This window comes from Alnus glutinosa, chromosome 6 (assembly GCF_958979055.1).
Source record: "Alnus glutinosa chromosome 6, dhAlnGlut1.1, whole genome shotgun sequence".
NCBI classification, from domain to species: Eukaryota; Viridiplantae; Streptophyta; class Magnoliopsida; order Fagales; family Betulaceae; genus Alnus; species Alnus glutinosa.
In genome coordinates this window covers 3,846,973-3,866,392 of record NC_084891.1, presented here as the reverse complement: position 1 = coordinate 3,866,392, position 19,420 = coordinate 3,846,973, and the positions used below count along the sequence as shown (strand labels likewise).

The window sequence follows — 19,420 nt, the reverse complement described above, 5'->3', positions numbered from 1 at the left end:
AATCCATTTATTATGTGCGCGCTTAGTATTGGTCTAAATTTTGGAAACATTTGAGCAAGAGTAATGCTAGATGTCTTTTTCATGTTTTTCTTGTGTTCTTCAAAACTGATGTAACTTTTTAAAATCATTATTGAATTTGTTATAGATCACGATTGCATTTTGATCCAATGATAATTTTATAATCTACATTAATTTTGGGAGAAAAAAAGAAAAAAAGAAAGAAAGAAAACGTTAGTATTACTCTTTGAGGAAATTTTAGTCCCCAGAGGCTGGAATGGAAATTTGATAAGGGAGAGAGGATCGTGGCACCATCTGGGCAAGGATTTCAACAAGATGAGTGCACTGTAAGTTTCGTGGGTCCTCTATCCCGTGAAGAGGAATCCACCGTTGGGTTATGACTCACCCGGATAACGATTACCATCCGTTAATCCTCGGACATATCAAATCGAATCACGTTATCTTTGACCTTCACCATTACCGTTTCGTAACATGCAGGATACACAACCAAACCAACACGTTGTAATTAGTTTAAAAAAATAATGTTTTATTGGCAAAAATACAAAAACAAAAACAATAACTAATGTCTTTAAGGATAAATCAAAAGAAATTGGAGATGATACATTTTATGATTTAAATTAGATTTTAAGTATGAGAAATGTTATATGCTATATTTTCATTTTATTGGGTTGACATGGCAGTGCCTATTAGTTTTTTATTTTTTATTGTTTATTGGGATATTTCATTTTATATGAAATATCATTTTTTTTTCCTTTTAATATATATTCAAGTATTGTTTATCAAATGACTGATATTTACTGTCATATTATAAAATTGTATGATAGTCGTATAAAAATATAATAAATAGTAGTACACTAGATTTAATAGTACATATGTTGTCACATTATTTAAAATTTTTAAATGACGTGATAACTTATATATGAATCCGGTCCATTTTACTCGTAATATTCTTTGAGATCAATATGCTGCAAGAATAGAATTTTGTGGGGTTGACGTTCTGATGCAACCTAGATGCAGGAGGCTAGGAGAATATTAGGCAATTGACAAGGAAATCTCTCATGACAGAATTAAAAGGGAAAAGAAAAAAGTAGATGGAAATTTCTTAGCAAATTCACAACTGTGTTTAATTGTCATGATCTTCTTTTGTAATTTGTACAAGTTGTCATCTAAAACCAAGACCAAGAAAGTTCAATGCCTCACTGGGTCACGTAACGCCCATCCCATTTCTGAAATTTCAAAGCGTGTCTGCAGGGCAATGGTACAAACTTCTGGATAAGATTTATTCTTAAAAATTGGCTTAAACTTCACCTACGTCGGATATAAGGATCGTAATATACCGTCATGCTTCTGCAACCGACGTTCACAGCGGGTCGGTGGCTCACTCTATTAACACTAGTCCAATGATTGCACTTCTCTTTTTTGACGGTTTCACTCATCTGATTTATTAATATTTTAATCCGACTCATAGGTCTTCCATTATGTAACGTACTCGAATTGTTTTGGTGCTGGATAGAACTGATATAGAACAAACAAAAGGTGGCTAAACCTGTACCAGTGAGCAGGACTGGTGTGTACACATCGATCTTTAGCTTCACAACTATGTGCATGTGTACACGTACACCATGTTTTGCTGGCTGCCACGTGTGTATATATATATATGCAGCCAAAAGACAACCTTAATTGACTTCAATAATTGTGGGTTCTGCCTGTATGAAATTAATCTACAGCTAGCAAAATGCCAAAAGTCTTAATGTATAGCTCCCTTAGATGTGGAAACAAAATGACGCACGACATGCTTACGTCTGTCGGACTCAGCTACGTGCCTTATTTCAGAGGTTTCTCTTTCATTTCGTCGTCTGAAAATTTATGGTCAATCCAAGGATAAGTATGATCATAACCTAATCATACATCAAATCCCAAGCAAGCGGCGGAGATTGCTTGTCCACGTACAATTTTTTTTTTTTTGAATAAATTAAACCATTCGTTGACTGTTTTAAATCATGCAAAATAAGACACTTATCCTGAATTTTGGTACCCCAATTAATTAAATTAGGAATGTCAGTTTCTGATCCATTTAATAATATATATATAATAATAATATATAATAATATATAAGTTAACTATAGCTTGATCAATTTAATTAAAATGATCTAACACCTCAACTCTAACTCATTAATTTCGTGTCATAAATTGACAACCTTATCGATCCCAAATAAATAACATTGAATTTGTACCAATAGCATTAGAGGTGACTAGCTAAACTCCTAGTCTGTCCTCATGATATTACTGTTAGAGGGGCATGTCAGCCACGTGCATTACTATGAAGCTGCATATATGATATGAGAGAGAGAGAGAGAGAGAGAGAGAGAGAGGTTGGTTAATCAGGGATCACTTATTTTGCAGAGTTCCATCCATTAAGGAGAGCAAGGACCGGAGATAGGGAAAATTGTGGGAATGAGAGGGATGGGTAAGAAAGACAAGAATAAATCACAACAAACGTGGCCAGATAAATCTCATTTGACTTCTGTACCCTCTACGTGTCTCTTTCGCTCACCCTTCAATCCCCTTCGTGAGGTTTCTCAAACCAATCTCCCTTCCATACAATTCCCCCCCTTCTATTTAAGGAACATGAGTTCCTAGCAATTACTCCCATTCACCTACTCCAAAATACTGATAAACTCTCTCTCTCTCTCTCTCTCTCTCTCTCCCCGTTAATTGTACGTTGATAATACTCCTGGTTCTTTTTCAAGGGAGAGATCAAACTGACATCGATCACCTTGCCCAACTTCTATGCTTTTCCAGTGTAAGCCACTACCTGATCTCTTGCATCTCTCTCTCTCTCTCTCTCTCTCTCTCTCTCTCTCTCTCTCTCTCTCTCTCTCTCTCTCTCTAGCTTCTTCTTCTTCTTCTTCTTCTTCTTCTCCTTATTTAGCTTGAAACATGCATCACAAATCATGCTGATACCCTTCTATTGCATGCAAGGATCGATTCTATAGTTCTCTCTCTCTCTCTCTCTCTCTCTCTCTCTCTCTATATATATATATATATATATATATATATATATCTCAAGTAATGGCTTTATATCGATCTATATATATGTACAAACTGCAAGTATTTGATCTACTTGAGATTTGAGAAAGCAACAATATCCTATAGTTCTTGCATTGCGAAGAAAATATTTGGGGAAACTTCAATTAAAACGCTCGGAATTGTCGCAACTTTTACAATTATTTTCTTAAACTTTAAAAAAATCTCAATTTAGTGTTTCTATCTTTCAATCTTTTCAATTTCACTCGTGCTTTATAATTTTTTGTTAAATCATGTCAAAATTTTTAAAATACCTGTTTTATTTTTATTTTTTTAAGAAAAGATAAATGGATGAGTATTTTTGTAAATTTCGTTAAATCTTGACCAAACGTTTAAATCTTTATAATTTTTTTATTTATAAAAAAATAGGGGTATTTTGGTAATTTTGACACCATTCCATCAGGATTTAACGAAAAATTGTAACGAAAGGACATTTTTTTTTTTTTTTGAAAAATAAATACACTTATAAATTGAGAGTTTTTTCAAGTTTAAAGGGTAATTGCAAATGTAACAAAAGTTTATAGGAGTAAAGTGAATTTTTCCTAAAATATTAATTTAGAAGGAATATCAAACAAAGAATTCTTTGTACGTACGTAGCAAGATATATATAGACTGCTCCAATATTATATCATACTCCTGCATTTTAGGTATAACATTCAAATAAAAAAACCACTTTAAGGCCTTACTAAATTGACTATTATTCTATTACCCAAAAAAAAAAATAAAAAAAAAAATAAAATTGACCATTCCTTTCAGTCTATACAAAAACGTGTGATGAGCTACCATATATGTATATATAGCTTGCTAAGCTTTTGATGCATGCATAGTTACTCTTTGTTTAGAATATATATATATAAGTTTTGACAATCTCCTTCAATTCTGTGAGTGCAGCATGAGCAATAAACCTTACTTTGATCCCGACTTTGAGAACCACCTGGAGAGGATAAATGGACCCACGTAAGTAATAATTTTAGCCCTTGATCCAAAAACCCCACCGCTGGGATGCGTCCTTTTTTTATTACTAAACATTAGATTTTCCCAGCCGTTTGATCTACAGCCTAGCTTCTTGTTGTTTTTCCTTGCAGCTGCAGAGTTTGCATTGACAACGAAAGCATGGAAGATTGCACAGTAGTTAAGGTACGTGAGTTATTGTTTTTGTTTCTACTTTCTAGCTAGACATATATATATCAAAATGATTGAAAAACTTCGCTTACTAAAAAGGTGGCACGTTACAGTTGAGAACCGAATATATTTTCATTAGATTCTTGCTATCTATGTTGCAAAAAAAGCTTCAAGCAAAAAATTATTTTTTAATTTCTGAATAAGAAGCGTCTATCTCTACAAAAATAAAGAAAAAATTAAACCTTTTGCGAGGAAAATTATTTCTATAGTTGCTAGCTTCAATAACATGACACATTTTTAATATGTATGTTGCATTTTCTAAGCGTTTCGATGCCTATAAACAGCTTAAATTCTGTAATTTGATAATTTATAATAATTTACAAGGAATCCTAAAAAAGAAAAAAAAAGAAAAAAGAAAAAAAAGGGGCCCTCGATCTATATATATACCATTTGCTGACGCTAACAAAATTGCTTGCGTGATATCGATGCGGGTGTAGGTTGATAGCGTGAAGAAGCAGGGCCTTCTCCTGGAAGTGGTTCAGGTGTTGACAGATCTGAACCTTACAATTTCAAAGGGCTTTATTTCATCTGACGCAGGGTGGTTCATGGATGGTGCGTACGTTCTAGATTCTTAATTAAATCCACCATTTTATATATGATCATGCGTCATTATATTCTAATTTATTAATTTTGATGGGCCCAAATTAACAAATTAAACCCATCACAATTAAGAACTGTTTCGATCAAACTTTCTTGATAATTAATCAAATCCATGGAAATTTGCAGTTTTTCATGTTAAAGACGAGCATGGCAACAAAATTACCGACCAGAAAGTCATTAACTATATGCAGCAGGTAATTTAATTAGTTTGTTCCTTCTAATTATTCATGCATGTAGTAGTTGATCGGAGAAACCATGCATGCATGTAGCTCATTAATTATTATGAAAAATATTTGGTGGCCTGGGGGCACGTAGGATGGATGTAAATTTGTATTCGTGTTGAGGTATGAGCATAAGGTTCTATAGATCGATTTTAATTTGACCCATTTAATTAAATGGGTCAGATCGTTCAACTATAACCCGTTAATTTTGTGTTGAGTTTATATCGAATTTGCGAGCCGTGTAAAAAACGAATTAGGATCGTCAACAATTATTTGTTCGGATTTGAGAGGATTCGGATACGTGGTTGCAAGAGATCACTTATGGAATCTATCTGATCGGATAAGTGGTTGGACAGCCTAGTTTTTATTTGAATCAGATCAAATATGTCTCATAAGTGATTTCTCACAATTACTTATTAAAATTATCTCAACTTCGAACAAATAATTATATACCATTTTAATCTGTAAAAATTTGCCCCTTAACATGGAGAAAACCTTGCAGGGCATAGATACAGCAAAGGGAACACCAAAGTCGGCCAAGGCAAAGGCATATGCGAATAAGATTTTCAGACCTGAACACCAGAATGGGCACACGGCCATCGAAATGAGCGGAACAGACAGGCCCGGTCTATTCTCCGAGATATCAGCCGCATTAGCCGACCTTCATTGCAACATTGTGGAAGCTCATGCGTGGAGTCACAATGATCGCCTGGCATGTGTTGCCTACATTTCAGAGCAGTCCACCGACGCCCCTATCGACGACCCCACCCGCCTCGCCACCATCGAAGACCACCTCACCATGGTCCTCCAGGCCACCACGGCTCCGAGCCCTAGTGGGAACCAGGCCAACCAACAAGAAGTTAAGACCGCAGGTTTTCTTGGAGGATCAGAAGAAGGAACCATGACGAATGTGGAACGCCGGTTGCATCAGCTCATGCTTTCAGTTCGGGACTTCGACGGGCCGTCCGGGCCCCCGAGTTTGCCCGCGGTGACGTCCACGGGATCGGAGGAAAGTGACGAGGAAGGGAGGAAAACAATGGTGAAGATTGAGAGCTGTGACGAGAAGGGATACTCGATAGTGAGCATAGACTGCAAGGATCGGCCAAGACTCATGTTCGATACAGTGTGCACGCTTACTGACATGCAGTACGTGATTTTCCATGCTTGCATAAGCTCAGGTGGAGGTTATGCCTTTCAGGTATGCAATCAGCTACCCAATAATTTGCATGTAAATCCAATTAATTACATGCAAATTAATTGGATAATTTAGATAGAATTCATAAACGTACCTTGGTATGTGTCTATAAATATATATATATATTGATGGAGACAAATACTGTTGATTACAGGAGTATTTTATCAGACATAAAGATGGGCGAGCCTTGAGTACAGAAAGCGAGAAGGAACGAGTAATAAAATGCTTAGAAGCTGCCATAGAGCGACGGGTTTGCGAGGTGAGCGCTTCCAGTAAAAGTATTGATTTGTGATTTAACGTGACAAAACGTCTGAGTTCGAAATTTATTTCCGCTGGTTAACTTTTAATTTTTAATTAAAATATTTAACGTATTTGATTTTACTTATTAAAAAGAGAGTTTGAGTACAAACGTGAGAAGAGTGTTAATTAAAGTAAATATTAGTGACTAAATTTACTCATTCCTATCAATTTAAACTTTTTAAGAAAATGGGGTTTAACGGATCAGGATCTTCTCAAATTATTTGCTTGAATTTAAGAGAATTCAGATAGACGATTTTGAGAGATAACTTATGTATAGGATCTGGTCACTTAACCAAATAAAAATCGGGTTGTCCAACCACTTCTCCAGTCAAGTGGGTCCTATATATATATATATATATATGAGTGGTATTTCACAATCGCTTGTCTGAATCTTCTCGATCCGTGATTTAACCAATTCCAAAACCAGTTCTCCTTCAATTCTCTATCATTATTAATTTCCACCATCACTGTGTCATAATCAGAGCTATAAATATCATTTTGGGTTAATTGAACAGGGAGTTCGGCTAGAGCTGTGTGCCGACAACAGGGTGGGCTTGCTCTCCGACATAACTCGGGTTCTCCGAGAGAACGGTCTGACCGTTGTCCGAGCAGATGTAGCGACGCAGGGAGAGAAGGCCGTGAACGCTTTATACGTGAAAGACATTTCAGGGAATGAGGTGGACATGGAATTTGTAGAGTCGATGAAGAGACAGATGGTCGGTCCGATAGTCCTTCAAGTCAGGAACGAGACCAAGGGACAAAGCTTGCCGGATCAACGCTCTTCCCGTTTCTCTATGGGAGACATGCTCAAATCTCAGATCGACAGCTTCTTTCACAGCTTTGTTACTATCAAGTAACAAAATTTAGGCCATTAATTAATCCTCACCTTGTATTATCATATTTATATATATAATTACCGTTGTAAATAAAAAGGATTAATCTAGCTAGAAGAAGGATTTGTAATATATATATGTGGAATTTTTTCTGGTTGTAAATAAAAGAAGATTATGATAATTATATATAGTCAGATAATTTCTAAGAGCATTGCCATCGAATTCTCTAAACTTTTATATAAAATTTAGCTACCATTCTACTTTTTCTATTTTACCTAAAACCTTTTCAAATACAATCTGCGTAAGTTTATGGGGAAATTCTATTAAAACCTATGGAACTTTCATCGCATTTGTAACTACCTCCCATAAAATACTTAAAAAATTAAACTCACAATTTAACATACCATCTTTCAATTTTATTTTTTCAATTTTACCTATCCGTTAGGATTTTCTCTTAAATCCTAATGGCGGGGGGTCAAAATTTTCAAAATACCCTTATTTTTTTAAGAAAAAGAAATTGTAAGTATTTATGCATTTGTTAGGAAAAAAAAAAAAATCTAAGAATAAATCCCTACCAAACAAAGTAATGACTATTCCTTTAGAATAATTATTTCATTCTAAGGATTTATTATGCAAACCAAACGAGGCCTTAAGATGACACGTGACATTATTAATAAAAAATAGGGTAAAATCCACATACCATTCCTTAAACTACCACTCAATTGATAATGTATCTCCCAAACTTTCAATTTGGACAATATTTTCCCCCCACCCCCCTCCAAAAAAAAAACTACAAAAAATTGTCAATATTCCCCTAAATGACGAAAATACCCTTAATAAAAAAAATTAAAAAAGCTAAAACTAAAAAAATAGAAAAAGAAAGAAATACGAAAAAAAAATCAAGGGTGGCCAAATTTAAAAATTAAAAGAAAAATTAAAAAAGTTTTCATTTTTTTAAAAAAAATTAGAATTTTTATTTTTTTTTAAGAAATTAAAATTTTCGTTTTTTTTTTTTTTAAAAACGATTTTTTTTTTTCATTTTTTTATAAATGAAAATTCGTTTTTTAAAATAAAAAATTGCTTTTTATTATTATTATTTTTGAATTTATAGGGGTATTTTTGTTTCATTGAAAAAACTGTAATGTCATTTTTGTCTTTTTGCTGGCCTTGGGGGTACATTAACAATGTTTTGGTAGTTTGGGAGGGACATTGTCCAAATTAAAAGTTTGGTGGAGACATTGTCAATTGGGTGGTAGTTTGAGGGGATATGTGAAATTTTCTAAAAAAAATAAGAAAATAAAAAAATAAGAGCCACCATTTTTTTTATAAAAGAAATAATTGTTTAATATATATATATATAATGCTATATGTTGTCATTTTATTTGTGTTGTCGTGGCACCTAACGGAACCTGTTATTTTATTTGTGTTGACGTGGCATCTAACGGAATCTGTTAATTTTTTAAACAGAATTTGACTCCAAATTAAAAGCAATTTGTAAATTATACCAACCACAAGTTCTGATATTGCATTTTTCCCTAATATTAATGTAACGTCAAAGGGCTGCCAATTGTTTTTTAATGCAATACTTGGGTCATGCTTACGAGGCAGAGGAAATTAAACAACAAACTTCCCCTTTTCATGTGTGTAATTGAGAGCATAGACGAGACTCACAAAACAGCAAGAGAATTCGCCATAATTTGAGGGGGGGTGGAGGAAAGAAATTTAAATCGTACGTTCTACCATGCATCAAATCCTTTTACATCACCAATATTTTAAGCACATTTTCTTTGATAAATAAATATAGCATCAATTTTTTTGAAGTTAATTTCTAATATTCAAAAGAAATTTTTAGAAATGTTTTGTTGGAAGTGGATTTGTTAGAATTGGGATGCACGTACGTCCCTTGTATCTGGCTATGCGACACGTGTAGATCCAGGCTCAATTGCAAAGTGAAAATTTAGGGATGAAGATTTTTTTTTTTTTTTTTTAAAGAATTTTTAGGATATTTTATCATATGAATTTTCTTAAATCTCAATTACTATTTTTTTTAAAAAAAGAAATTAATTGGTTAGAACAATGAAAAAATCACTGAAAATCTCTTGCATGTGAAAAAATAAACGTTGAAAATAGGATGAGGCCATCTCAACCGTTTTTTTTTAATAAGAGGATTTCCGGTAATTTTTTTTATTGGAAGCAAGCAAAATTCAATTAGAATTTTGTCAAATTAATATTTAAAGTTTTAAAAATATAATAATTAATAAATACAAATGTAATAAGTAATAACTAGTGTGTTCATAAAAGGGGCCCGACAATTTTTAGGCTCAACAGGCTTTTTAGGCCCAATTACTTTATGTTCTCTGTGTTGGGCCATTGGACGGACTAATAGGATCAGATCTTTACCCATTGCTTTCAATTATTGTTGTTATTATTATCTTCATGATAAATATAAAAAAAAACTATGTATCATACTTTCCCAAAGCTAGCTGGGCCCATATCCAAGCTGGGGCCCAGTAGGTTTGACCGAACAACTCGACCCGCTCGGTCACCAACATCCTTGATATTTATTATAGAGTCTTGGGATTGGATCGTCTAGGAATTATCCCGCCTCGGATATGCTTTCAGGATATATTGAATGGTCTCGAGTATCCCTCTCGCGGTCATCTTGAAATCAATTTGAATGTTACTTGAAGACTATGATTGAGATTTATGAGATAAGGTTTGACCACATAAACTCTTAATAAGTTGCAAAAGGACTCTATGCCGAATTTTTCGGGATAGAGCTTTATCCCACAAAATATGGAATAAGATGATTCTATCTATTTAAAGTTAACTGAAAGAAGTATCCAACTTAAACTGGATTTCCAGGAAGATAAGTCTGATTTTATATAATATAGGAATCAAAATCCTAATTGAAACTACACTAGTTCACTCGAGTAATATCAGAACTGCGTGTCTATAAATAGGCTGTTACTCCAAGTACAAAATTAATGTCAAATCTCTGAATTTACTTTGCTTTCAATACCCCAAAAATTGTCTATCAAAATTGATTTAGGCATCGGAGTGGGGAAGGTCAATAGCTTGTCAAAACTGTAACAACAATATGCACAACTAATCATACCAGGAAGAATTCTCATTTGGCTAGTCAAATGTTATTTTAACTAGCTGAGATGTTAAAATAGAAGTATAAAGAGTTGTATTCGGCTCAATAATTTGGAGAAATATTTGGTGAGCTATTACGGTGTTCATTAAATTTGATGATCATTGTTTACTCACCAAATGTAAAAGTAAATAATTTTTTAATTTCTAACATTCTTTCTCATTTCAATAAAAAATAAAAGTGTAAATGTTTAATAAATCTTTGAGTTGGGGTACGATTTGAAATCAATCCCTCACTTTTTAAAAATCAACATCGGTTGCTTAACTTTTTCGCGAATTTGAAATCAGTCATTCTGTGATTTTTTCGTCTATTTTTACATTTTTCGTTAGTGCCACGTCAGCTTTTATACCACTCCCTAGGGCCATCTAGGGTGGCCTACGGGCCACCCCAGAGCAGGCTGGGGGTGGCCACATGCCACCACCATCCCCATCTAGCTAGGGTGGCTCGCGGCCTCCCCCATGGGCCGAGGGTGTCTACCATATATGGTGCCAGCCACCCCAATCCCCCATTTTGTCATTTTTGTTTTTAAAAATAAAAAAGAAAATTTTAAATTTTTAAATTTTTAATATAATAAAAAAATAATATTTTAAGATGATATGGAGAAAAGATTGACGTGGCACTAGCAGAAGTTGTGAAAAATGAATGGAAAAATAACAGAAGGACTGATTTCAAATTCGCAAAAAAGTTAAGCTATTGATTTTAAAAAAGTGAGTGATCGATTTCAAATCGCATTCCGACTCAAGAATTTATTAGACATTTAATCAAAATAAAAAGAATATTTAAATATAATAAAAATGAGATTACTTAAATAGAAAGCAAAGCCGGATGTGAGTACTATTTGAGCCATCTTGTCCAAACATTAGGTCTATAAAAGAAGATTTGAACCTCGACTAACAGTTGATATAGGTAGCCAAATAAGACATTAATTTAATTTCTTTGATTTTTTTACAAGTGCTTGTATACATAATCTATTAAAGTCTTAGGTTTATTCTCCTAAGCCATATAGAGTGTAAAATCATATGAAACACATCAAATCTTTTAGCCGGCTTGTTCAACACAAAATGCCTCCTCACAAGCTTCAAACCCTCCTTAAGCCTCCTATACCTCTCCTCCGAAACTGCGCTCAACACCTCCTTCAGTCTTGGAATCTCCGAGACATCGACCTGAATCGAAAACGCGTCCCACCGCAACACATCACTGAAGGGCAACACATACGTCTTTGATAAAATCACCGGCACACATTCCGCATAAATGGCCTCCACAATTCTGGGGCTGGCCACCTCATACCCGCTAGGGCATAGACAGAACCTGGACTGAAGCATCAATGAGTAGTAGTCCAGGTCTTTGGGGAGGTATTCGTAGACGCGGAGATCATCGTCGCGGTTTTTCCAATGGTGGAGAAGGATTGGCCGGATTGGGCCGTGGACTCCGCCGGCGAAGAAGCCGAGGTAGGGACGTGGGGCGTTGTCCGGTGGTGGTGTGACGATTTTGGGAGATACTTGGCCGCCCAAGAGGTGAATTTCTGGGAGGCTAATGTCTTTTTGAGGGTTGAAGCCTTCGGAGGTGTTGGCGTTGCAGAGGACTCGGATGGATGTGTTGTAGAGGAAGGGATTTCCCTCCGATGCAATGGGACCCTGCAATTGTTGGAAAAGTAAATCAATATTCGATCGGGACATTAGTTTCAGTACTTTGAATATTGAGTTCATGACTAACGCTTAATTTGCCATGGCCATATTCAAATTGTGGTTCAAATTTTTTCATTAGTTACTAATTATCGTCTCATCTAATCTGGTTATCTATAATGAAAAAAGAAAATGCATTCTTTTTTTATTCTACTATTATTCTCTGTTAATGTGACATTGTCAATTTACCATTGAATATCTCATTTTTTCAATTAAGATTAATCTAAATGGAGATGTGCTACACATCCTCATCTTGTTATTCCCTCATCTTCCAACTTTTGAAAAATTATCATTAGATTTGTGGGCTTATATGAGGGACTCGGGCCTATATGAGGGACCCATATGAGCTCCGCAGATCCAATAGTGATTTTTAAAAGAAAGAGTACGATAAATGAATCATTTCTCATATAAATATGGATTGATAATGCCATATCAACATAGAATGATAGAAGAAGTATCAACGCCTATCAATATAGACGCACTTATAAAAGTAGGATATATATATATAATTTCGGATCTTACAAATTAATGTCATCTCAGAAATTCTTTTTATTATATTTTAAATGTTTGGAAAACTCTTTTATTATTCTTTTCTTTTTTTAAAAAAAAAATAGTAACGTTTCTTGCACAACTTTTATAGAATTTTTGCACAACTCTAACTACATTTTTTTTATGATCAACTATTGAATTTGTTTTCTTATATGTGAGTCCTAAATATTCAATGATTGATCATAAAAAAAAGTTATTAGAGTTGTGTAAAAGTTATGTAAGAAACATGACTCTTAAAAATATTAATATTATATTTTTGCTATAACTTATATTATTGATTACGATCATCTAATAGTTTTTTCTTTGTTAAAAAAATAAAATAAAATAAAATAAAATTCTTTATTAAAAAAATAAAATAAAAAACAATTTGTGTATTAATTGCTCAAGATATTTTGGAAATTTTATTCAAAAGTTAATGTTATACACCACATTTCTATTTCATTTGTGCCAAAGTCAGTTTAACACTTAATTATTTTCTTTTTCTTTTTAACAATGACTGATCTAAAATTTTGCAGTACTATATTAACAAAATAGGATAACAATAAAATAAAAATGTGTTGTTTAATATTTTTCTTTATTCGATTATGATCCCAAACATAGTATATACTCAGTCATGACTATGTCTTAATTTCTTCCGTGGACCTAAAATGTGTGGATTGCCAGGCACTCCACTTCTAAGAATTATGAGTGCACATTGAGAGTGATGCATTCACGCTTAAATTCTTGTGGTGTGATTGTGTGAAGCTGGCCGGCCAGTGCTATATCCGATAAACTAAAAGCAACCCAATAAAATGATGTAAGAAAATGGAAAGGAAAGAAGGAAACTCACCCAATCATGACAGGCAAGCATGAAATGGTCAGCCCCACGAGTTCTATTCCAGAAGGGGTACCTCATGGAAACAACTCTCACATAATCAGAGACAAACTCCAATAGAGGGCTGTGATCGTAAGAGAGACTTTGGTAGAGGTACTTGACCATCCAGGTCACACTGAAGGGCATGAAGTAAACGTGAGCCCGGCGGGGATCCTTCGTCCTGAACCCCCCCGTCCCGTGCTCCATCTCGTGGATGAATCTCCCTTCGATGCTGTAGATGTCCTTGCATGGCCCATCGTGGGTGATGGGTAGGTCCCCTTCCGAGTACACGTAGACCTTGAATCTTCTTTCCATCTCCATATAGCTCCTGTAATTTTTGGGATTGGAGAACAGAGGCAATCGATTATTATTTTTATATATATATAAATGATTATGCATGATGCTTTTAGGCATTGAATGATTTTGGGCGCCACGCCACTCTAATGGTACATAGCTAGGTTGTCGGAGGCAGTGAGAACCCGGCTAGAAGCTTTTCTAGATCAGTTAATCATCACTATTTACATCAATAATCAATGACTATTACATCCAGGTTAAGATTCTGCAACTTCTAATTAATCCATTTGCATGGTAATGATGAATTGATGATAATGACAATAGCGGTTACGAAAAGAAACTGTTAATATGTTAATAAATGTTGATTATTGGGCTAATTAACATACATTTTATGGTATCCTATTGAGCTTGAGGGCTATGATTTCCTATTCTGAAAGTATGAGATCCAAGAAGTGAGTACTTAATAAGAACTCTATATACTTTGTGCTTTCTGCTTATTTAACCCGATGGGTAACAACTTTATTCGTGTATTTGGATCGATCCTCTCATCCTGTCCTTTTAAAAATAAGGATAAAATTGTTTAAAAAAATGTGAAAGGACTCATTTTTACAAGAAATTGTTTAAAAAAACGTGAAAGACCAATTTTGTCCTCATTTTTACAAGAACCGTATCCGTTCTTGAAAAGCATGCATTTTAGCTTGCCAAAGATTATTTTGGCTGGTCTTGTAGCAAAAATTGGCAAAAAAAAGTAACTTTATTCCGCTAGCCATTTTAGATAAATAAACGGCTACTTGGCTCAACAATATATGCATAAAAAAAAAAAATTAATATTAGAATCAATTGATCTAATTCTCTCTAGTTTGAGAATAGTAAAAGTGAATATAGAAAAAATATTTAAAATAAAACAATAAAATTTGATAGCTAAAAGAAAATGAAAAAATAATTATTATTTATAAAAGTAGATATATAGCTAAAATAGAAAGGGTTTATTCTTTTGCTAAAATTTGTTAAACGTAATGCGAATGCTCCAAGATGAAGTTCTTAAAATCTTGACGTTTTTTAGATTTAATCACGTCAATAATATCTATTCCATGAGAGATGCAACGAATTAAGGAAATCTAAAAAAATCTTTTGATATCAATAATTATTGAAATGACAAATTTGAACCACTCAATTTTAAAATAATAACTAAAACCTTAAAAATTCAACCTTAAACTTAAACTTAAAGCATTTTAGTCTGGCATTTCTGTCTGACTTTTTGGAGCCCCATATCATAAAAGGTAAAGAGTGGCCACGAGTATGCATTACGTATTCGCAACTAGTAGCGAATTAAGGACCACTTTTTTTCAATAGCAATGATCATAGGTATGTGAAAGTGTACTCAAACTGTGGAAGCTGCCAATTGAAAAATTGAGTACGTGCGCACTTAAGCGCACCGAATCTAGTGTTTATTACTAGAAATTCCCCATTAAAACCCAACCATGAAAGAGAAAACAAAGAGTAAAATGATCGAAGAAAGTGAGGTGCACAGGCTGGAGGTGATGACTTCGAAGCAAAGCACTAGGTCAAAGCTTTCTACCACTTTAAATTTAATTTATTTTTAGAGTATTATTATTTATTTTTATAAATATTAATTTAATGGTTGATTTTAAATATCACATTATCAAGTTATACCTCCTATAAAAGTCCATTAAAGATTCATTTGGGTTTTTGATTTTAAAAAATGTGATTTTAAATATACGATTTGAAAATTTAATTTTTAAAAAAAAAAACATAATTAAAGCGTTTGACAAAATTGCAATTTGACATTTAAAATTGAAGTTTAGCCTTTTTAAAATTTGTACGTTTTCAAAAAAACACAAAATTACCTTCGATTTGAAAACCTAGATTTTTTATGTTTTTAAATTGCAATTTTTTAAAAAACGCAATCCTAAAGGAGCAACTTAATTTCTACAGTATAATTTAAAACCATAATTTTTATTTACAAGATCACAATGCTAAATGCACCTTATATAGACTTACTTTTGTATCGTATATTTTTGTTTAAAATTTTTAAGAAATAAATAACAATCGGGAAAGGACTTACTGGTAAAATGTGCGGGAGTTACGATAGACAATCCCGGAGGGTACGTAATCGTCGCCTTTGACGGTTGCTGAGAGATTGAGCATTGAAGCTGCTCTGCGAATCGAAGCTCGTGCGAGTGCGAGTCCTTGTTCGAGCTCTTGCTCTCTGCTGAGTTTCGCTTTCATTCTCTGTGTTTTATGTAGTATCAGATTAATTAAGCATAAAAATTAAACATATGGAACAATGAAATTGAGGAGAGAAAAGTAATCTTCGAATTCGAAGAGAAATTCGATAGACAGAGATAAAGGAGATTTTTAATCGTTACAACGACGGTTTTGGCCTTTTAGTTAGGCACAACAAGCAAATATTGTCTCTCTCTCTCTTCCTCTGTATATCAGTATATATAAGAATTTCAAAACAAACCGAGAGTGATTGAAGAACATTTTCAAAATGTACAAGGTTGGTCGGTTTCGTTTTTTCATCCGAAAATCGGTACATACATACACACACACACACATATATATATATATAGAGAGAGAGAGAGAGATGGAACGTACTACTAAGGTTCGGGTCCCGAACCGATTCACGAAAAAACCAGTACCGGAGCCACCGGTGCGAACAGCTCGGACTTGATCATCACTAGCGATCTTCTTCTGCAACTCCACCATTGGTACAGAGAACTCCGGCTTCGAGCCGGAGAACCTCATCAGCGTACAGAAAAAAGGGCGTGAGAGCAACAAAACGATGAGGATCGAAGCCACGCAGAGCGACGAGAGTATAGTAACAGAGTATCCGTGGTAAGCTCCCATTCTCTGAGTCTCTATGACTTCGGTGTTTGGTTGCTCGGATTTTGTTTTCTCGAGAAAGTCAGGGAAAACTGTTTTGGAAAAAGAATTGATCAGAGGCCGGAGACTCCTGCTCTCTCAGTCTCCCTCTCTCTTAGAGTCCAAATTTAAAGACCGAAAGTTTGAGGGTAGACTTATAAAAAATAAAAAAATAAAAAAAAAAAAATAAAAAAAAGTTTGAGGGTGGAGGTGAATTTACGGATTTACCCCTGTGCATCAAACGGGGTAACGAAGATTGTCATGTGCTGTGCGCGCTCGTAACTGAACACTTAAGTGTAGGCCGTGTTTGTTTTGGGGCTCCGTAACTTCTTTTCCCGCCATATCGGGCCTTTCCCCATATTGCCAAATTTGCTCGCTAGCTAGCTAGCTCGATTGTTTCTTTCTTTTTTTCTTTTTGCCAAATTTATGAACCATCTTTATTTGAAACAAACTTAAAAGTTAAAACTAGGGTTTTTTCGGTCAAATTTATAAAAAAAGAAGAGATAATTTATTTTAGTTTTTTTTTTTTTTTTTTTTTAAAGAAAATAAATAAATAGGAGATCGATAGAATAGAGTTCGGAGTTTGTAAAGCTAGGGGTTTTCGGTCAAATTTATAAAAGAGAAAAGATAAGTTGTTTTAGTTCTTTTTAAGTTTAAATAGGAGATAGAATAGAGTTGGGATTCAAAATTAATATATTATCCTGATCATACGTACGTGTTTGAATTAGTCAATATTCGCGTGATTACTTTTCATATTGAAGATATGGCCGGTACGTAGAAAACCCTGCCCTTTTCTATATTGTAACGTGCACAAATATAAAGACTTCGTGTTATTTACGTTCATTTATATTATATTTTTTTTATATTGACTAAGGTGACACATTTTAAGTGTTTTTTTTTTTTTTTTTCTTGAAGTAACACGTAAAAAGTCACTTCACCGCAACAAAAAAAAAAACAAAACAACATTTTAACGTCGTTTAGATGGCGTTGCTTTGTTTCCACTGCAATACATGGTGTTGAGAAGGTATAGGTTCGCGTCGTTTATGGTCGAAATGACGCCATATCGAGTCGTTTATTAGTAAGCCGATGTTAAACTATTAATGTCATTTCGTATACGACGCCAAAAGGTTCACGACAATAACTTGCGTTGTTTACTAAACGGTGTACATTACCGTCCTTAAGCAAATTAAACAACGGTAATTTTAATTTCCTTCATTTTTAATGTCGTTTACTTAAAATTATATATTTTTATTTTTATGTCATATTAAAATACTATTTCAAAAAAAAAAAAAAAAAGATCTAAAAAGAATTAACAAACAAACCAATTTCCAAGGTGACACTATTTTTATTCATACTTACAAATCGTATTAATTTGTAGAGTAGATTAAACCTCAAACTTCTTCCTTTAAAGGGAAGAGAAGTACTATTAGACTATAAGGCCTTCAGTAATTCACGCTTTCGTTTGGAATGTTAATTTAAATTATTATGTCCTCTATTTTTTATTAACTTAAATTTTTAGAATAATTAGTATTAATTTAACATGATAACATAGCAGAAGTCATGAGTTTTACTCAATTTACAACTTCTTAATTCACTTAAATAATCTACATGTTGAGCCTCAATTATTGAAAGAAAATTTGAACTCAATGCATAAAAATGAGTGTTAAACTATAATTTAAATAATTAAATCTACAATTTCTATTCATTTAAATTTTTAGGACAACTAATTATTTAACACTTCCTAGTTAACCAAAATCTTTTCTTAATATATATATATAGAGAGCCTTGCTACACAGGGGACACTCATTCGTCCCCTGTGAGTCTCTTTTTAATAAAAAAAATTATTTTTTATTATAAATGGGTGCTGGGTGAGCGTCCCCCAGCAAGCATTTCCCATATATATATATATATAGAGAGAGAGAGAGAGAGAGAGAGAAATTGTTGCTTTTGCTGTACTAGCTTGATGTGTCACTTGCTTTTGTTTGTATCACAGTTTTGTAAAACACGTCACGTTAGCCAATATAAAATATTGGTAACAAATAAGTATAAATAGTAATATTACTCATTTCCTTTTAACCATGGCAGAAATTTATGCAGCCCACACATCTCAATTCCAACTAGTCAAATTCTAACCCATTGACCACATGGCTTAGAAATTATTTTTTCCTGCCACATGTTTTCCCATATGGTACGTAAGTAAACGTAACATTCACATCAATTATACGCGTTTTTAAAATTATTATTAAATTACTCTTTAAAAAATATACCATATTAAGTATAAAATAAAAAACAGATCAAAATTTATATTTTAGGGAGAGAGTAGCGGACCTGCTTGAAATGGGTGGCACCGTGGCGGCTTTTAGGTGGTCGGCTGGCACGTTGTGGGCGACAAAGTGGACGACAGCTACTATGCAGGCAGTTGCAAAGAGGGGGAGAGAGAGAGAGAGAGTGCATGCAGAGGGCAGAGAAATTGGAGGAAAGTTCTAGAGATCAGGAGGCGCTCATTTTCAATAAATATTAGCGCCGTTTAGACCAAACGACGCTAATATATAGGGTTTTT

At 33.9% G+C, this 19,420-nt stretch overlaps 2 protein-coding genes across 2 annotated transcripts; one reads left to right on the top strand and one right to left on the bottom strand.

Moving 5' to 3' along the window:
- Positions 1 to 2,668: 2,668 nt before the first annotated feature.
- Positions 2,669 to 7,658, top strand: LOC133870798 (ACT domain-containing protein ACR2). Its single transcript, XM_062308020.1, has 8 exons — positions 2,669 to 2,821; positions 3,997 to 4,062; positions 4,191 to 4,242; positions 4,725 to 4,839; positions 5,014 to 5,081; positions 5,611 to 6,306; positions 6,458 to 6,562; positions 7,119 to 7,658. Exons 2-8 carry the CDS (start codon positions 3,998 to 4,000, stop codon positions 7,458 to 7,460), a joined length of 1,443 nt encoding a protein of 480 aa, XP_062164004.1. The 5' UTR covers positions 2,669 to 2,821; position 3,997; the 3' UTR covers positions 7,461 to 7,658.
- A 3,840-nt stretch (positions 7,659 to 11,498) lies between these two features.
- On the bottom strand, positions 11,499 to 16,963 carry LOC133871841 (probable glycosyltransferase At5g25310). Its single transcript, XM_062309280.1, has 4 exons — positions 16,594 to 16,963; positions 16,058 to 16,224; positions 13,654 to 14,005; positions 11,499 to 12,227 (listed from the first exon to the last, which is right to left on the bottom strand). Exons 1-4 carry the CDS (start codon positions 16,843 to 16,845, stop codon positions 11,565 to 11,567), a joined length of 1,434 nt encoding a protein of 477 aa, XP_062165264.1. The 5' UTR covers positions 16,846 to 16,963; the 3' UTR covers positions 11,499 to 11,564.
- Between the last annotated feature and the right edge of the window lie 2,457 nt (positions 16,964 to 19,420).

Coding starts and splice junctions, on each gene's coding strand:
- LOC133870798 (XM_062308020.1), top strand. CDS start 3,998: ATGAGCAATAAACCTTACTTTGATCCCGACTTTGAGAACCACCTGGAG. Junction 4,063..4,190: donor GAGAGGATAAATGGACCCAC/GTAAGTAATAAT, acceptor TTTTCCTTGCAG/CTGCAGAGTTTGCATTGACA. Junction 5,082..5,610: donor TCATTAACTATATGCAGCAG/GTAATTTAATTA, acceptor AAAACCTTGCAG/GGCATAGATACAGCAAAGGG.
- LOC133871841 (XM_062309280.1), bottom strand. CDS start 16,845: ATGGGAGCTTACCACGGATACTCTGTTACTATACTCTCGTCGCTCTGC. Junction 14,006..16,057: donor AACTCCCGCACATTTTACCA/GTAAGTCCTTTC, acceptor CAAAAATTACAG/GAGCTATATGGAGATGGAAA. Junction 12,228..13,653: donor TGCTTGCCTGTCATGATTGG/GTGAGTTTCCTT, acceptor CAACAATTGCAG/GGTCCCATTGCATCGGAGGG.